The 20223-nt window shown below is 34.3% G+C and overlaps 2 protein-coding genes across 3 annotated transcripts in view; one reads left to right on the forward strand and one right to left on the reverse strand.

Moving 5' to 3' along the window:
- The first annotated feature begins 753 nt into the window (after nucleotides 1-753).
- On the forward strand, nucleotides 754-14475 carry LOC129808322 (uncharacterized). Of its 2 annotated transcripts, none has more exons than XM_055858167.1 (3): nucleotides 754-1128; nucleotides 7617-8080; nucleotides 13893-14475. In XM_055858167.1, the coding sequence occupies exons 1-3, from the start codon at nucleotides 1119-1121 to the stop codon at nucleotides 14193-14195; spliced, it is 777 nt and encodes a 258-aa protein (XP_055714142.1). In that variant the 5' UTR covers nucleotides 754-1118; the 3' UTR covers nucleotides 14196-14475. The 2 variants fall into 2 exon arrangements, with proteins under 2 accessions (XP_055714142.1, XP_055714141.1); XM_055858166.1 differs by having other exon boundaries at nucleotides 1128-1469.
- LOC129808321 (tyrosine-protein kinase hopscotch) overlaps nucleotides 14207-20223 on the reverse strand; it is a 28064-nt gene continuing 22047 nt past the window's right edge. The window contains exons 5-6 of the mRNA XM_055858163.1: nucleotides 14840-15180; nucleotides 14207-14766 (exon numbers count right to left, since the gene is read on the reverse strand). Of these exons, the coding sequence (XP_055714138.1) occupies nucleotides 14619-14766; nucleotides 14840-15180 (489 nt within the window). The 3' untranslated portion in view covers nucleotides 14207-14618. The remainder of the gene's footprint in view (nucleotides 14767-14839; nucleotides 15181-20223) is intronic.

Here is a 20223-nt window from a genome sequence, read left to right on the forward strand (position 1 = left end):
TTTTTGATTCACCGATGATTCACTGGTCCCTGAAGTCCCTAAATTTTATGAAGGCTGTTATAAAAATTTGAACTCTTGGGCTCCTAGGAAGATATCGAATTTTGAAATTTTCTGATAGCTATATTTAGCCCCAGGTGTCTCTATATTTGTAAAACCAAGTTTAACGGAATGTAAAGTTGTCTTTAAAATAGATATTTAGCAAAGTTCATGAAGGTTTGTTTAGAAGAATTTCTAGACTGCTAGCAATTGAAGAAATTTTTCCAAATCTGAAAGGTACTTTTAATAAAGATTCAAAATAAATGCCTGTTAAGGATTTTGAACTACTAAAGCGACTAAAGCCAATTAAGTAAGGTAAACTGCCCTCACTCGACCGGCGGCTCCATTTTGTCACTGATTCGTATTATTTATGGAATAGTAATGAACCCATTAATGCTACATCATACGCTAAATGTTATAGCAAATATAAATAAATTGAATAAATAATTCTACCGGTCGACTAAGGGCGGTTTACATTAAACCTTATGCCTAAATTCCATACATTATATTGTTACATTTTTCTCGTTGATTTCAAGCAATAACAGTCTAATTGCAGGAAATGCTTTATATCTGATCGTAATATCGCGACCATTAGCTGTAGATCGCAAACAATAAGATAGGCGACTAGGTAGGGCAAAAAATCGATATTACGCTTTTGATAAAGGCTCTTGAGGCTCAATTGAAGCTTTTGGTCAAATAGTTGATGAGATGCGCCGTTGTTGCCTCTAACTTTTTCGGGGTTTTGCGTATTAAGCGCCGAAAAAGTTTCATTGATTTTTTTTCTTATTTGGGCGCGGAAATGTGTGAGTCCAATTGGAATATCTTATGGGCAGCATACAAGTGTAGTGAATGACGAAAGTTGTAGAATAGTGGGGAGGTCCCCATGTTAGAATTACACCAAAAGAAAAACCATCAGTCTTGTGGCAGTGTCGAAAGAGTGTGAATTGTCCATGGAACTAAACGCTGAGAATCTCTCCATTCGCATAATTAATAACATTTTTATAGAAACGTCAGATATTTGGCATTGAAAAAAGAGTCTTTTTATCTGTGTGCGCATGTTTAATATATTCTTGTGAAGAAAAATGTCGAACAGTGAGTCAAGTTTTTTTTATATAAATATAAAATTTACTTCTGGCATTAATTCTGTTTCCTAATCTCCAAGTAATATTGCAAGAGAATATCGTTTTGTGCAATTTCTGTTATTTCTGATGAAATTGTTTGATTTTTGTTGTGTAAAAATCCCATTATCTCTTTTTTTAGTTGAATAATGAGTCTTCATTAATTAAGTGTTCCACGAAATTGTGATGAAGAGCAAGGGACAAAATAGAGCTAGTTCGATAATTAGTTGACGTGTTTTGCAAAATAATGCGAAAGCTAGTGATAAGCTTAAATGGCTTATGGAGCTTGTGATTCTTTCAGAGCTGAGTCGGTTTGTAAGCAAAGTTGGTAGAAAATTGTTTATAAACTAATCTCGTTATTATTGCGATTGAACTTAGAAATAATTGCATAGTATTTTCCAAAATTTTTGTATTTGTAACCTTTTTGTGTTTAGTTGTGTTTTATCAGAACTGCAAGACCGAATAGGTTACTGTGCCAAATTTCGGCATAGTTGTATGAAACGTAAAAGTCTTAAGTTTGAATTTTTTGTTACTCCTTTTAAAGGATTAGGGTAAGTGTGCCAGATTGCAATTCCGGCCACATTTTTTGTTCTTCAAATTTCCATGAATTTTTAGCTTTTGCATACTCTAGAGATTACACAATGCAACAACAAAAAAAAAACAAAAAATATAGCTTAGACGAGCTAGATGATCTGAAAAAGGCATTGGAAGAATTCCGGAAGGACAAGGAACTATGAGAATGAAGGCGGCCGGAATAGGCCACTAATGCTATGTCTACATTTTTATTCATTTTAGAATATATTAAGAATTATTTTAGAGAAAATAAAGACAATAAATTGTCTACACTATTCCATGCAATACACCTTATAAAAGAGTAACAAAAAATTCAATTTGTATTAAAAAATATTACATTTGAAACTTGACACTTCGGCGCTTGCATGCAACTATGTCGAAATTTGGCACAATTCCCCTATTGCTTGAAACCTTGAAGATAGTTTATCGTCTCTGTTTTCTCCAAAATTATTCTTGATTATCTTAATACATTTTAAAATGAATAAACATATAGACATAGCTTTGCGTAATATTTCGGACACATTGATTCTCATAGTTCCTTGCTTTTCCGGAGTTCTTCGGAATTCTTCTTGTTTTCTTTTTTGCATTAGATAATCTCATCAGTAGTGTGCAAGAATTCGTGGAAATTTGAAGAACAAAAGATATGGCCGAAATTGGAAGCAGTCCGAAATTTGGTACAGATACCCGATCATTATAATTTTTACACCGGATATGAGATTTTAAAACTGGATAAAGATTTTAAACGATCTTTTTAGGGATTTAAAAAAAATTAAATTTATCGTCCGGGTATTAGATTTTTGCAGGTGCCTTGAAGGCAAATATTGAAAACATTATTCTTGACAAAACATTTCGTAGAAGTGGAAAGTTTACGTCTGGATTCCAGTTTTTGGTACCAACATTTAAAAAGATAATCACGATTAACAGAAAAAAATTTGTTAAATTTTGAAGAATCAAGAGAATTAATTGCAAAGAAGCATAAACGTGACGTCAGTTAAAAAAAAATAAAACTTTTATTAGGTGTGTTAAATTTATAATTCTACTTTGAAATGTAGATATTAAAAAAAAAGAACAGTAAAGCTTACAAGCCACGAAATTGCAGTTGATTGCATTTCAAATGATAAAAAGCTTTACAGGGTCATCAATAAAATTCGTACTATTTTTTTACTAAAGAAAGTTGGAAATTTCTAGGGAAATTACAAAGAAACTTCATACCCGAATCAATCATAATTGAACAGTCTCTTAGATTTTTCGGATTTTTTGAACGATGATAACTACTTATTTAAACCGAAATATGTATTAACGTTATTCAAGTATTACTATTAAACCAGTTTTAAATATTTCTCCAATATATTCCAGAACGTTAGAGATTATTTCGACTTAAGGTTGCTCTAAATTCTCGCGTGCTGGAAAATTGCAACATTTTTTCTTTAGTTTCAATAAGCAAAATTTTACAACTCATCCGATTTTTAAATATCCTTAAACTTAATTTAACTTCTTTAATTCTTCAAAATCGAAATCATAGACTTGAAAGATACTTAATCTTTTCGAGAAAAAAAAGTGAGAAAAGACTTTAAGTCTCCAGGGTTTCTACGCGTCACAATCAAAATCCAAAACCCAAAACCCCGAATGGGTCAATATCCCGAAAATACAAAATTCTGATTTTGATTTTGCATATTTTACGGCATTTCCGTAACTTATTCGAAAGAAGTGTCCCGAAAGTATACAAAGTTTCTGTATGCATAAAGCCGTTTCGCACGCTTTCTCCCGGTCCCGAAAATATACATACTGCCGGTACCCACTATAGATTTTGACCGTTTTTTTTAGCAATAAAGTCAATGTACCAATCCTGGTTCTTCAGGGCATCAAAGTACTAAGGAGAACAATTGACGAACTCACAAACAACGCTACTTTTCTGTTTTTCTTCTTTTAACGTTTTCTTATCTATTATCATTTGAAGATTGTTGTGATTTTCTGAATCATCTGGTAACCCTCTCTCATCAACAGTCCATTTATCATAACTTACAGATAGGGTATCTGGTGGATTATACTGGATTCAAATCTTCCTGTGTTCGTCAAAGGCAGCTTCTTTTGCTCAATTGAAAAAAACTTAAATTTTTCTCCAGAGCTTTCGACCCTTTGTATGGATCTTCCTCCAGTAGTGGTTTGATTAGAATCTTTCAATTGAGTAAACTATTCCACTTGGTTTACTAAGGAAGACCCATACCAAGGGTCGAAAGCTTTGGAGAAAAATTTGAGATTTTCAAATTAAATAAAAGAAGCTGCCCCTGACAAACCGGTAAATTTGAATCCATTTATCATTTTTAACTGCTCGAACTCCAAGAGAGAGCAGTTTTCACAATCTTTTAATGCTACGATTTGGAGGGGGTGCGATCCCACACCTCGCAAGTAGTATGCCAAAGACGTCGGACAACGAACTCAAAGGAGAAAGAAATGAGATTGACTTCTTTCAATTTATTTAAATCAACACAGCAATAAACTTTTTATTAAATACTTCATTTAGTGGTACAGGAAATCAATAAATTCTATGCTGCTGCTTCTTTCCTGGCAAGCGTCAATCTCCCCCTTCTCTTTCGGTGCTTTTGTGACGCCGTTTTCATTTTTATCCCATTTGTCTCAAGCGCTTTAAGAGTTAACAGGACTCTCAGATCTGGCACAGAAACGGGATTGTTACGATTGTTATCTTCCTGAGATTTTTGTTGCAATATGTGGATGATAGCAGTATAAGTTGTATCAAGTTCAGTAGTATCACTGTGCTCTTCCTATGCACTTGTATATGGATCATTTTTAGAGTCATTAGCCAATGATAGTGCTTCGATTGATCCAAAATATCAAAACTGTCGAAGTCGAACTCATATTGTTCTATGTCTTCCTTGTCTTTCTGAAAGCTGTTCTTATGTTGAAGAAGTCTTCGTTCAAGATGTTATTCTGTTCCCGCATTGCACGCAGTTACATTCATTTCATCCAACAAAAGAACGCATTTCTTATAAAATGAATCCATATCAATTGCTCTTTTAACAAGTGAACATAAATCTGTAAAATATTGAAGAGCCATAGTGCAATTCTAACCAAAATTTCTTCTCATTTTCATTCCACTTTGTGTAGGGTTTATGGAAAAATTGGCATATAACAAAGTTTTCCACTTCAAGTTAAAGTTAAGACAAATGAGAGTCTAAGGACTCAAATAAACTCAGGCTGATCTTCGAGAGTATTCAGCCTGTAAAATTTGGCAGCAAAATGAACAGATGAACTGATACAAATTGGGATCTAGTACTGCCAAACTTTACAGGCTAAATATTCTCGAGGATCAGACTGAGTCTATATGGGCCTAAAGTTAACAAGATTAGTTTCATTTCTTGTGGATTGTTCTTCAGTATTTAATTCAATTTAATTGGAAAGATATCTTTAGGCAGATTTTCGTGAGACTTCTGGCTGACGTTGGTGATTTCGTTCAGCACATGGCTTAATGTCATTCAATTTTCTGAACTTCGATGAGGTATAGCATATGCTAGTACTTGTGTCACCAAAATCACACGTACGTCTCTTGCAAACTTCTTTTTTCACAGTCCGTCAAAATTTGTCCCCTAAGAACAATTAATGGATTCAGGGTTCGCACACACTCTGGCTTGGATCATTTAAAATTTTTCCCATATTCCTTTAATAATATAACCTTTTTTCAGGAAATGTGTAATTTAAGACTAGTTACTGAAATTTATTGCTGTAAGATGGGTCAGATTCATTAAAGGAATATGGGGAATATATGAAGTATTCGAAGTTACTGAATTGTGTGCGAAGCCTAAAAGCCTTTCTCTAGCGGATCCATTAAATTTTTGAAGAGCACTGTTTTTGTGATTATTTTTAGTCTATGTTGAATGATTGTGCATTCATAATTGTGATCTTCAGAAAATGGCGTAGTTTTTTATCTGATGCTTTATGTATAGTTATTTATTGCACGAATGTAGAATCCGTATTCTTTACCTATAGGGTAAGATGGGATAATTTCGAATCATGTCTAATTCGAAACTTTGAGATTTCCTAACAGTTTTAGAAGACAAAATGAAAAAAAACAACGAAGAAGTACTATTGAATGTGAAGTCTTATACTTCTCCTTTATTTTATTTTTCTCTTTGACCATCTGAAATAGTGAGAAAATCTCAAAATTCCAAAATAGACATGATTCCAAATTACCCCATCTTACCCTAGTAAGTAAAGACTTAGAAAAATTATTCTGAAAATGAACTTTGGCTAGTATTCTGTCACTGGCAGTAAGCGCATTTAGTCATTTTCAATAATAATAAGGTGTTTAATTTAATGAGAGGAGCTTTTCAGATAAAACAGTTGGATAAGTTCAATTCTGAAACTAAAGTAATGGGCTTGATAATCTCAAAATTATGTAGGAAAATCTAATGAGTCCGAAAACTCGAATGTGGACAGCGACAGAGCGAGAATTGGAAATCTTAATAAGTCACACGCCAATGTAAAAAATGTGTCTTTCAGGATCCGTTTACCTCAAAGACTGAAATAGGATTGACAGTCCATGTTTGTATAAGAAAAATAATAATGCATGTTTAGAAATCTCGTTTGCGAGAAGGCCATGTTCTTCAAGGGAATCTGCACCATCTTGATTCGAGCTTATAGGTTTACATAAAAAAACCTATTAATTACCCGGTTTCCCTAATGGCTTTTCCGTTTCCAGGGAGACCTCGTAGGTACCTCAAGTTCTTCTTAAATTAGTCGATCGTAAGTTCTTGTGCAGGGCACTCAATGGGTCAAGTGGTAGAGCACTCGATCTATTATGCAAGTGTACCGGGTTCGAATCCCCTTTAGGTCACCAGGAATTTCTCTGGCGTTAGATGTGTTCGGAATGCATCCAGTGAGCTTCACTGCACTTGATTCCACGGGGCATGGGACTGATAACCTCATCCCGTACAAGAAAATATAATAATTCATTTCTAGAAATCCCCTTGCGGGAAGGCCTTGTTCCTTCATGGAATGTTGTGCCAGCATTATTATTATTTTTATTAAGTTCTTGTGATCTTAAGAGTCGTTGTAGAGTGTTATTCCCACCAGCTAGTTAGTATAGAATTTTCTTTATAGAAGATTGTAGTTTTGACAATTCTATTTTTCTTACGACATGGTACAGTTTCTTGTGCGTGTGCAAAAAAAACTCAAAGATAAATATTGTAAGCCTATTGTTTCCAATGAATTGTATACGTTGCAAAAATCCTGGCAGTTATAAACGTTACTATTCAAATCCGTCCCTGGGCCGCTTCTAAGCCGTTGCGGTGTCATTGCCTTCAGGGTCTTTGTCACTGTACCTATAAGTTGGAGAGCCGAGAGAGTCAGTCCTGTCTAGAACGTCAGAGAAGAAGGACGTCTGGACTTGGGTCTCTCGGGGGAATCTGGCTGGGTACTAGAAGGTGAGGCGGCTAATTCCTTAAGAGAGCCCATTTCCTATCAATCCTTCTAATCTAAGAATCCGACCGGTAATTTATAATATGTAAAGAAATATAGATCAGGGGTGTGCAAGAACCGTCTGAAACCGAATAAACGTCAAAATAAGTTTGTTCTTGTAGCGTTTTGACCATTGACGTACAAGATTCGGTTTATTCGGTTTCAAACGGTTCTTGCACACCTCTGATATAGATAATCTCTTGAAAATAGGATATATGGTCTAATACCAACGAATGAATCCGATTTTGATGTAGATCATTTTCTAAATTGGGGATATTCAAAAACATCTACACTGCGAATATGAGACCGATCGGAAGTGTTTGACTGAATCGCGACATTACAATAACTGTGACTGCGAAAGAATCACAGCGACAATTGCTGGTGAATGTTGCAATAATCTGTGCAAATTTTCCACAGTTGGTTGGAACTTGAAGGCGGGTGGCGCCGAGCAGCCGATTCAGCCCACACCACCAACTCAAATTGCCGCCAATAATCATCCCCCTAACCAGCCGCCGCCGTCCTACAACTCAATCTACCCACAGATCCCTAACCCTATTGCACCCAGTGCTCCCTACGTCCTTCAGCCTGTGCAGAACAATATGCAGATCCCAGGGCCAGGTACTTCTACCATTCAGTCCACCATATCACCTCAGATGCAGAACATCATCAGCCACGGGCAATCCCTGCTGCCTCAGCAGCTGCAAGATGCTGCTGCACAGGTACAAACGGCCATCAGTAGCACCCTCAGCGGTAATCCCTTCTGGCTGCCGGCCAGTGAAGGTCAAGTGCCGCCTGGTGCCGTCGTTGGGGGTCACGAGGTCGGCGGCGAGAAGCTCTACGTTGCTCGCGCACGACACGGCGGAGCATTGATCCCCGGAAAGGTGAGTCAGAGAATTTGGCGCGCTTTTTCTTCGCAATTTTAATGGGAAATTGCGAAAGACAGATTGCAATTTACGGAATAACATTGATTGTTAATGAGCAATAATGCTTTTCTTAGAAATTATGCTTATTTTATAGATAAAAGCAATTATTTTGAGGGTAAAAGAGATGACGTTTTCTTTAGTTAATAAGGAATTTGGTGTAATCAATCGGAAAACTTGCAAACTAAACCCTCTTGCTTCATATTGAATAGCATAAGTAAGATTTGTCTGTGGTTTTCGTGGTTAATTGTAGTAAATAATATGAGATACTCTCAGTGTCTGGTTTGAAAATTACGCTTTTTCTCCAACATTCCGCCTCTTATTCACAATTTAATCTTTAAATAAATCCAACTTGTTCACATCTCAGCTTATCACTGCACGCACATCAGGCTTAATCATAAATGCCATAAGTGTGAGTTGATATTGAAAATTATAGAACTTGTGACTCATTGTGTTCTGAAGTGAAACAATGACGAGAGTAATATTAGTGAAAATTTAATGAAAGTTCCAGATTATAAGTTTTCACAAAAAAAAACTCTCTGAATTTTGCAAAAGGCTGACGATAGAGTTTGAATAATGTCCAATGAATCTCCAACCAATTTTAATTTAGCGTAATGGGATTTCAAGTCTAAATGGCTTTGATGTACAAAAACAAAATAGAGACTAAAAAGTTATTGTCGGCGACATAAATGACAAAACAACTTTGCTATATTGCTCCAGAGCAGAATTAGTGGAAATATCTGAGAAATTGCCAATTAAAATCACATTTGATAACCGATTAATACTTGAAATGAGATAGTCAATTAAATTGAGGATGGAAATCTTCAAATTGGATTGCCAGAGAGCATTCCACTCTTCGAATATTGTTGTCTCTGTAAACTCATTGAAAAGGCCGAATCAAAAACAAATTGGCTGTATTTGTATGGTTTAAATTTTTAAGAAATATTTCAAATTTTCTAGTTATTTATAAATTTTTTCTGCGTGTAGGGAATTTCTCTTGAAAATTTACTAAATACTTATTATTTTTGTGCGTAAGTCTAGAAAAATGTGTCCTCTTTTGCTAGAATTTTGCACTTCTCTGAAAGTCATTATATTTCAATTTTTATTATTTATTTATTCAGGTTACCTCAAATTCGTTATTTCAGGTAACCTGTATAGTTTCCATCTGTTTGGAAGTACTCAATATCTTGCACTACTTTAATATTTTTAGATACAAAAGTCTCTATATAACCGTATTAAATTATCGTGTTAGTATTCAAAAAAAATCTTGTTAAGTTACGTTAAGTATATAAAATGATCTTTAAAAAATATTTATTTTGGTAAGAATTTTTCAATAAAGATCTAATGAAAAAAAAAACCATTTAAAATTTCATTTCAAATGCAAAAGGCTTGAAAATAACTGAGCTTTTGTAACAAACTTGGCAATAAATGATACCGTCGTTGCGGGTGACTGCGCTCTGCTGTTCGTGAAACTTTCATTAATTCTAGCATTTATTGATAGTCTTCGCCGATCCGGTTTACCATGTCAAAGTATATAGGGATGTGTTGTGTACCAAGTAACGTAGAAGGATCCTCAAAAGGATACTTGCAGTTTTAGTAATATTCAATAAAATGCAAATATAGGTATTTTGCCAAAACGCCGCTCTGTGAAAGTTATCTGAAGGTCTAATGCCAAAAACGGTTTCACAGTAGTAAATTGCTTAAATCTATTCTAAATTTATCTGGCTAGAATAATCCACTTCGATTTTGTTCATTTTTTTAAATACTTTTTTTCACTATTATTTCGTAAGAACGCATGATTTGTTATAAAATTGCATATTATGGTCTTTCTAAAGCTTCATTGTAGAAGAATTTGGCTTAAAATTATCCAATTTTTTGAGAATGTAAGATAAAATGACCGAGATCTACAAGATGGTATGGTCGTCGTCTTTATTTGACGTTCCTGTCCGCCATTTTTAATAACCGTCAAAACAAAAATCTCATCCAATTGAGCTGAAATTTAGTATGTTCTAGCTGATGTCAAGGCCTTTTCATAATATATATAAAATCCGACCTAGGTCAAGCGATTGTCTGGATACAGAGGCTCCAAGTTCAAGATTTTGACACTTTCATGAAAGCAGAACTACGGGGAGCTTCTTTTATCGAAACCATCACAAAAAAGACAGCATTATCGTTAGGCGATGATATCTAACAAACAAACAAAAAGAAAAGTAATGTTTTTGTTTATAACAGCGTATTATTTGAGGATCTGAAAAACTGTTTTGCAAAGATGAAAAATAAAAAATAAAATAAATAAATGCACTTTTCGTTTATTTCTTTTAATTATGTAAGAGTAAATATATATATATATATAAAATAAAAGCCTCAACCATGTTAATGGTTACTGAGGCATCTCGTTTAGGTTTTAAAATTCAGGATTTGAAAATAGTCAAAATATGAATATTTCAAAATTTTAAACTTTGAGCCTCTGTATCTAGGTAAATACTTAACGTACACTGGAACATAGATACGTTCTGAAAAGGTCTTGACATCAGCTACAATATACTAAATTTTCGGCCCAATAGGACAATCTTTAAATTTTGACAGTTACTCAAAATGGCGGACAGAAACGTCAAATCAAGATGGCGACCACGTCATCTTGTAGATCTCGTGCATCTTACCCTTAGATGTGAAGATCTTCATTGTCGTTTATTATCAGAAATTGTTGATTTTTTAGTATTTATTAAAGAGTGCAGTCACCCGCACCTTATCCCAAGTGTAAGCCTTTTTTCTTGATTTATTTTAACATAGTAAAGTTTTATAAAATTAATGATAGTGGCACAAAATCCATTCATTAACAACTGAATACAAATAATTTTACTCAAAAATCCCCCTCCCTTCACTTTAACTATCCACTTTTAGAAGGTAAAGTTGAAAAACAGCGAAAAAAACTGCAGTCACCCGCAACGACGGTACTGGCTTTTATTTTAAAAGAGATAATCCTCAATTTTAACTGCGACATATTATACATCTTTCAGTTTCATATGTCTTAAAATAGAGTATATAGGGGAGACTGGGATAAAATTATTCACGGATGGTGTTAGATATTAGGATGTTATAGTTTGCCTTACAAGAAACATTTTGAAAATCATAATTTCATCAAAGTAAACACCTTCATTCCTGTTCTTTAAAATGTTTATAAACCTATTATTAAGATTTTTTGTGAATTACGTGTAGAAACATTTCATTTGTACACTAATTTTGCCCCAGTCTCCCCTACTAATCATACATTAAGGTTTCTCCTCATTAAAAGTAATATTAAAAGTTTTTATTTAATTAAAATTGTTCAAGAATCGTTTTATATTTCAAAGCTAGGATACTTTACTTTTTTACTTTTATCGTTTTCCTTAATCACAATTGTAAAAAAAATTTTACTATTTACCACAATTTTACAATTATTAAGATGACATCCAGTGTAGGATAATTTCGACACAATTTCTTCCGATTCTTTCCGACTTTGAATGAACTTTGAATAGGGCCTCACATACAATAGGTTAATCACAAATAACTAAATATTTTTTATATATGACTAATTAGTTCGCTATTAATTAATAATTTAAATGAAAATTAATTGGGCAATTAAAAATTTCTTTTTCGTATTTCTAACTCGGCAATGACAAAATTTTGAAATGGAAATAATTTTTCTTCAAATCCAAAAACAAAAATATTAAAATTTTAACTGTGATTTGGTTGTGGTAAGTAGGCGGCAGCCGCAACCAGACATTAATTGAGGAGAAATATATTGAATTTAATTGAATTACATTTTGTATTATCTTATCTCTAATGGTGCTGTTCCAATGAGCAGTGGAAATATTTTTACAACATTTTTTAGTACTTTACTGTTATTAAGTGCTTCTGCATAACCGACTGTTCTTTGTATTAGTTCATCTCGACTGTTTTCTTTAACCACCAAATAGTCGTGACCGGAACCAACAAAAAAAAGTCGATTATGTAGAAGCACTTGAGAACAGTAAAGAGCTAAGAAAAAACATGTCCAGGAGAAATTCCTCTCTTTTATTTGTCATTGGAATAACTCCATAAGTCAATAAGATTAGTCTCATTTCTTATAGATTGTTCTGCAATCTCTGGCTCAATCTGACTCGAAAGGTATCTTTAGGGCAATTTTCGTGAGACGGTCGGAGAATTTGTTCAGCACATGGGTGATCTTCATAAAATTTTCTGAAATTTGTATCGGATATAGCATACGCTAATGCTTGCTTAGTCCTGTTTTAACATTGCTGCACAATTTTCATCCAGACATCCATTTAATTTTGGAAGGGCACTGTTTTTTCAGATTTTAGAGGGATGTCTCCGGTGATTGCCAGAGAAAATGTTAGTCACCCAAAGATGAAAACACCTTTTTGGTTTGGCCACAAACCAAAAAAGTGTTTTTATCTTAGGGTCTTTCACTGGCAATCACCGGTGACATACCTCTAAAGTCAATTGCGCCAGTTCATCGTTGAGAGTTTTTCAGATTTTTTATAGTTTCATATTGAATAATTTCGCATTCATAAAAGTGATCTTCTCAAAAAGATGCTGTGTTTGGTTTGATATTTTTCTGTAATCATTCTTCGCTGAATGAAGAATAGTGCTAATCCAATGAAAAGTGAGAAGATCTTTCTCCTGAACATTTTTTTTAGTACATAACTGTTTTTCATGTGATTCTGCGTTCTCGACTTTTTTGTGTTGGTGCCTGGAATGATTTTTTCCTCATTCCTTGTTGAGTTTCAAAACCATCCGTCATGATAGGAATCAACACAAAGAAAAGTCGATAATGTAGAGCCTCCTGATAACAGTCGTATACTTAAAAAAATGTTCAGGAGAAATATTTCTCCCTCTCATTTCTTATTGGAGTAGTACCATAAGTCAACAAGATTAGTTTCATTTCTCATGGGTTCTTCTGCAGTGTTTGGTTCAATCTGACTCGAAAGACATCTTTAGGGTGATATTCGTGAGACTCCTGGCTCAGGTCCGTGATTTAGTTCATCACATGGCTGATCCTCATTCAATTTTCTGAACTTCGATTAGGTATAGCATACGCTAGTACTCGCTTTGTTCTGTTTTAACATTACTGTACAATTTTACTCTAGATCTATCTCGAAACACTTAGATTTATTTTTTTAATTTCGTGCGTTTGTTCTCCTTCTTCTCGGAATTTGAAATGTCTCTTTCCGAGAGGTCCGCTCTCGCTCTGTTTTCAATTAACTTAAGATTTTCACCAAAATCACACGTACGCCTCCGACAAACTTCTTTCGTTACAGCCAGTGAAATTCACTCAATTTTCTGAACTTCGATGAGGTATAGCATACGCTAGTACTTGTTTTGTCCTGTTTTAACATTGCTGCAGAATTTTCATCCAGACTTATCTCTGAACAAATACAGGATCCATTTGATTTTGGATGAGCACTGTTTTTTAGATTCTGTATAGTTTCATGTTGAATAATTTCGTATTGATAAAAGTGATCTTCTCAAAATGATGCAGTGTTTGATTTGATATTTTTCTGGAATCATTGTTCGCTGGATGAACAAACTCATTCTTTCAATTCGTTTTCTACTTTTTTGAAGATAGCAACAAATTCGATTTAGTTCAATTTAATTTTGAGTACGATGTGAATTTTGATTTCATGAAATTTTCCTGATCTAAGATGTGCTAAAACTGTAACTGACCATTTTTACTAATCTACTGCCAAATCTGATGCAATCAAAATAATTTTAAATGTCATCTTTCTTGCAGTTGGTACCGTCTCACCGCTGCTGCTACGTGCCTTGGGGAGGTCGTGAGCATTCTGTGAAGCACTACGAAGTGCTCTGCAACTGTTCCGGCACCTGGATTTCCGCCTCCCGAGGCAACTACTCGCCCCATGCACTTCCGGGCGGAACGAGCGAGAAGGGCGAGACCCTTTACATCGGCAGAGCGAACCATAAAGGCTCCCAAACCATCGGAAAGATCCAGCCGTCGCACAAGCTCTGCTACATTCCGTACGCCGGAAAGGAAATCGGTTACAAGTCCTACGAAGTCTTCGTGCCCAACAACTAAAAACTCTTGCATTTTCTTCATTTTTCTCTTTAATATAGATTTTTTTTTATATCCCACAGATACAATATTCTCAGGCGTAGTATTTTTTTCGCCCTTTTATCTTAAGAACATTACGTTGTTGTTGTTTTTTTTTTTATAAATTCTCAATGTTTAAGTAGATTTTTACTTCTCCGAAAATGTCAAAAAAAAACAAACAATTACAGGAAATATTGTAAACTTCTCTATATTGACAAAAAAAAATATAATGAAAATACAAAATAGAGTTTACTGCACAACAAAAGTTTTTTCTTAACCAAGAAAAAAAATTCTTGTATGAAAAAAACTTAACTAGAAAATAATTAACATTTCCCAGACTCTGGAAAATTTCTCTCATGAAGCTCGATTGGGATATATATATAAACTTTTCTTTTTTTCTTTTTTACTTTAAACTTCTTGGCCAAATTCCGACATTAACTTATCAATAATATCTAGTATTGTTGTAAATGTAGGCCGCCTGCTTTTCATCTGAGCCCAGCACGGTATCATCAGCTTCTCGTAAACATTTGTGGGGCATTGGGGAGGTCGTTGGAGTCTAAAAGGATCCAACAAGGATTACAAATTAATCCTTTGACCTGATTAATTAAATTAAAAAATATCTTACTAACCTTATTCCGTCTGTGAGAGCTTTGAGGAGAGATTCTGTATTGAGTTCCTCTCCGGGCAACAGACAAGGATCCATTCCGCCAGAGAAGATTTCGTAGAGCGTCACTCCGTACGACCAAATGTCCGAATGAACGGTATAGATGGACTGGGAGAGGGTTTCCGGGGCATACCAAGTGATCGGGACCTTCTTGTAGAGGTCGCCGCACATGTAGTAACCGTCAATGTTGACAAAGCGCGCCAGACCAAAATCCGATATCTTCAGTCTCTCATTCTTATCGACTAGAACATTTCGAGCCGCCAAGTCCCGATGAACAATCTTCTGCAGTTGCAAGTACTGCATTCCCTGTAAATGGTCCAAAGCTCAAGCTCAAGTTCACATCAGGAACTCCCGGAGACCAAAGTAATCCAAGAATACGTTTATACTCTCATGTAATTATTGGATTTATCTTCAAGAAAAGAGGATAATTCCACAAATTTTGATTTAAAAATAATTGATATTCGCCGTGACTGTTCTCATTTTCGCTGCGACTGTTCTAAACTTGCTGTTCAAGTCAACAGCAGCGCCAGGCTGTCAAATGTTTGCTTAGAACATTTCTGCTTAATCATAATCATTACAAAATTTTATATCGTAGTTTCGGGAACTGTTCTCAATTTTTGACTTTTTAAGCTTTAAAAGGATTCAAGATTTTTGCACAAATATCCTTCATCAAAATAGATTTAAAACTACCTAGAATTTTAGTAGTTATACGATCAATTTGGGAGCTAAAAAAAAACAGAGACTGATATTTTTTCGCCGGAATCTGTACTCATTTTCGATGTAACTGTTCCCAACTCACTATTTAAGTCAACAGCTGAGTCAAGCTGTCAAATATTACATTTTACTGGGTGTTTTTGAACAGACTTATGTTCGCTTGGTACGTAATCCCAAGAAATTTTGTATTTATGCACAGAGAGGCAACAATAATAACCAGTGATTCCCAACTCCACCAATTACACCCGAATAGAGACAGGAAAAAATTTCTGCCTCCACCCAGGATTGAACCGGCGGCCTTTCGTTGTCTAGGCGAATGCTTTACTAACTGAGGACCTATGGGGGCACTGGCTCTCATTGTCTTTGCCACTGATCTCAACCAATTGCCATGCGCACATCAACTCATTTTGAGTCACAGCGAGCCTAAGAAACGGTATCATGCATACAATTGAATCAGCAGTCCATGTTTCCAAGGAAGAAATTATTTATTGAATATTTTTGAACAGACTTCTGCTCGCTTGGTATGTAAGCCCTTTACATTTTACATTTTTTCCATTCGATTATTCTGGAAACTGTTATCAATTTTTAATTCATAAATATTCAGTCAAAAGTTCTACCAAATTGATTATAAATTAATGAAAGTTTTATTTAGACTCCTTTTTTCCAATTGAGAACTAAAGTTTTATTTACAAATGTCCCTCATCTGAATAGACTACAGTAACCAGTTAATGTGGCAACCGACTAAAAGACTCAAATACAGGGTGCGTGCTTTAAATTGAGACTGACTTCAAGGTCTGTTGGTGGCCATTTCTTTCTAGGTACATCAGCTGATAGTTTAGAAACAGAAAAAATGCAATGGTGAAATCAAGTGAAGAGCACAATCGCCGAATGACCATTAGAGAAGCCCTCCGCGCCAGTCAAACTGAATTAGAAATAATTAAATTTTTCTCGTACACGAACCCTTTCATTAGAATTTCGGTTCAAAGGAATGTAGCAGGAAATAGACAGAGACACTGAACCTTTCTTGATTTTCACAATTTTATTCTCTACGACGATTCGAGGATGGATGTCCTCTTCATAAGGTATGGAATATAAGCAGGAAAAATCACGTACAGGTGGGAGTTGTTACACTGCACTTGGACTTGAATCACAACTTGATCTGTAATGTTCACTATTCGACTGACTGACACAGAATTCTGATATTCTTCATTACAGATCAAGTTGTGATCCAAGTCCAAGTGCAGTATAACAACTCCCACCTGTACGTGATTTTCCCTGCTATATTCGATATCTGATGAAGAGGACATCCATCCTCGAAACGTCGTCGTAGAGAATAAAACTGTGAAAATCAAGAAAGGTTCAGTGTTTCCGTCTATTTCCTGGTACACAAAACCCACAGTTTACCATATCGCCTGCAAATTTCAGAAAGCTAATGGGTCAGTCAGGACAGGAGATATTATCAACATATCGATCAGGAAGAAATACGTTAGGAAACCTTCCGTGAGGACTCCTGGTTCTGAAATGATTCAACGCGCTCAGACGATGATTTGTGAAGATCCAAGGCCATCAATTCGGAAAATGGCATTGATTGATTGACTTCGTTATCACACGATGCGTCAGAGTAGCGTCTAGAAGACGTTATGTCTTGCAACAGGATGGAGCGTCCGCGAAGACAAGTAATTTGGTTCAAAATTGGTTGAAGGACAATGTGAACAGTGGACATGTTCTGACTCAAATATTTCTGGCTCTAAATAGCCCGGATGTGAATCCCATGACGTGTGGAGCATCATCGAAAGAGTAACTAACAAGTTCAGACATCCCAGCGTACTGCATCTAAAAGCAAATATTGAGTCTGCATTTCGTGGTACGGATAAAGATACGCTTCATCACGCCTGTGACGTGAGCGCTTCAGGGCCAGGATGGAGTCTGTTGTGGCAGTGGGAGGGGGATATATCGAAGGAATGTAATCTATAATACCCAATGAGAAAAATGGTGGAGACAAAAATTTTTCTTTTTTGCCTGAGAATTAATAAAATATTAGTAAGAATACGAAGATGAATAAGTCTCAATTTAAAAAACGCACCCTGAATTTGCCTACTACCGGGAGCTAATTTATAAAACCATTTTTTGAAATACCTTTAAATGTATGCAATTTTTTTCCTATGAACCATTGGCGCTGAAAATAGTTCAAATAATATGCACCGAAAACTTTTTGCACAAGGGAAACTAGAGCACCACTGAACATCACTGAGAAAAAAAGAGGGCTCGATTAATATTTTTTCTCATAAATTTAACACTTTTTAGGTGTAAAAATATATCAACATTTTATGTTAATTTTACACCTTATTGAGGGTAAAATTAACATGAAGAAGGGTACCTTTAACCTCTAATACACCTGAAAAGGGTAATATTTACACCGATTTTGGATCAATACTGCAGGGTAAAATTAACATTTCCGGAATGTTATTTTAACTTTTTCGGATTTCTCTCAGTGATGGAGTAGCACCAAATGAAATTCAAAAATTCTCCCTTGAAAATTCGGTTCCACTGTCTCATATTTCAATTAGGTTTTTTTTTCGAAGATAATACCAAAAACGATTAATTAAATGAATTATTTATAGATAAAGTGATGGACCTTTTAAATTCCGCTGTAAACGAATAAAAGTTGAATCAAACTTGAGAACAGTTTCAATCCAGGGGGCCAATTCTGAAGTTTATTTGCTATGTAGTAAGAGACTACATAGCTTCGTTGAAATGTCTCTGTGTGTGTGAGCCACAGGATGCCGAGCTTTTGCCACTTCACATTTTACTACCTACGAATACAGGCACTAAAACACTTTGGAAAACAGATGATACCTTATTGAAATGTATTTTACAGATTCTAATCGAATTAATAGGTTTTTCCGCAATTAAACTGCACAAAACTGTCTTTTGCGGAGCTGTTGTTTTTCATTTAGTCAACAACGAAAACTCGGCGGTGACTGAGACAACTACCGGAATTGACGAAATTCAGTGGAGACACACTGATTGAGACTGAAAATCGCTATTTATTTTCGCGGTAATTATTTGAATTCAAATTGCATCTTTTTTGGGAAAGGGTACATTAATATTGTTGGCTGCATTAAATTACCCATTTTCTTCATTTAAAAAAGAAGTGAAGTAATAAATAATTCCTTTATTTCTTGCAAAAGGTTTGTGGTATTTGATGATAAATAATTTAATTTCTGGCTATAATCGTTATAAAAAAATTCTAAAAATATCAAGAGAAAAAATAAAACGCTAATTGATAAGTCAAAAACAGTTTCAATTAAATTTAAATTTATTTACAGCAAATAGAGTTTGATCCTCGTACAAGAACGTGGTAAAACAGTTAAATGAAGGCCTTGGGGTAGTTAACGGGTAATAGAAAACGATAAAATTCTGCATTATTTTCAAAAAAAGTTTTATGACATTTTGCTAATAAATTGACGGTTTTTTTTAATAAAACTCTTTTAGAGTTAACAATAATGCGGTCTACGATAATTCGTAATGAGATGTGAATTAATTTTTATGGTATAGGACTATTTAATTACTGTTAATTTAATATGCTTGCACTGTACATAGGGAAATTTAGGTATTAAAGCTTAGAAGCTTGCGGGTATTGAGAAAGACAAGGAGAAAAATTATTAAAATTCTATTATAATTTCTTATATCTTTCTTTTTTAACAACTTTAAAAGACAAATTGTTATTTCTAAAGGATTTTTCCTTTAGAACCTTTTCAATTTGAAATTTGAAAGCAACATTAAGGCTTAATATAGTTATTTATGCATTCTTTTTATAGCTTTTACAAAACCATATTATTGGGATTAAAAAACTCTCAAGTTAGAAATAATTTTTCTAATTTCATTTGTATTATTTATCGGAAAATCACAATTTTCAATTAATTGCAAATTTGAGTATTAGTGATTGAATTTTATCTATACTTTATTTATAAATTATATTTGCATGAGAAAATTAATACTCCCTCTGTCCTAAAAATGTCGTACATTCTTTCATATAAAATGTATTAGCAAAAGTATGAATTTTTTCGGGACGGAGGGAGTATTAAAATTGGGCATTGTTCATAAGAAAAGCTTTTTTTTTTGGTAAATACTCTATCATTATTTATTGTTTATTGTTTACTATGATATAATGCTTCTGAAAGACAACAAGAATATTGTTATAATATTCTAAAGAGATATTAAAGAGTTCTACTAATTTTTGTGTTAAGAATGTAAGAGTACTTCAGACAAAATGTACGTAGCTTGCAGAATTTTTAAGTCTTTTTTTTAACAAACCTCGTGGATTAAAAACTTTTTTTTATATTTATACATCTTTATAATTCTTTATTTTCACTAATTATGTTGATTAGTGAACACGAGACCTCAAGTCTTTAAATGTTTATATCTTCTAAAGAGGAAAATGAACAAGTTAATACATCAAAATATTTTATATCTATTTTTTTTTAATTTAATTTAATCTTCTCTTTCAAAGAAATGAGAATATTCTTGCTCCCTCTTTGAATTCGAGCAATAAAATTTAAGGGTGGCACATTTTTAAATAGGCAACCATACATCCATAAAAAATTAACCTTAGAAAAGAAATTTTAAATTCAA

Source organism: Phlebotomus papatasi, chromosome 3, assembly GCF_024763615.1.
Source record: "Phlebotomus papatasi isolate M1 chromosome 3, Ppap_2.1, whole genome shotgun sequence".
In the NCBI taxonomy this organism is placed as follows: Eukaryota; Metazoa; Arthropoda; class Insecta; order Diptera; family Psychodidae; genus Phlebotomus; species Phlebotomus papatasi.

What these genes read in the sequence shown, in the direction of transcription:
- LOC129808322 (XM_055858166.1), top strand. Translation starts at nt 1,427, where the DNA reads ATGGCTTATGGAGCTTGTGATTCTTTCAGAGCTGAGTCGGTTT. An exon ending in TTTCAGAGCTGAGTCGGTTT is followed by an intron (nt 1,470 to 7,616) that starts GTAAGCAAAGTT and finishes AATTTTCCACAG; the next exon opens with TTGGTTGGAACTTGAAGGCG. An exon ending in GAGCATTGATCCCCGGAAAG is followed by an intron (nt 8,081 to 13,892) that starts GTGAGTCAGAGA and finishes TCTTTCTTGCAG; the next exon opens with TTGGTACCGTCTCACCGCTG.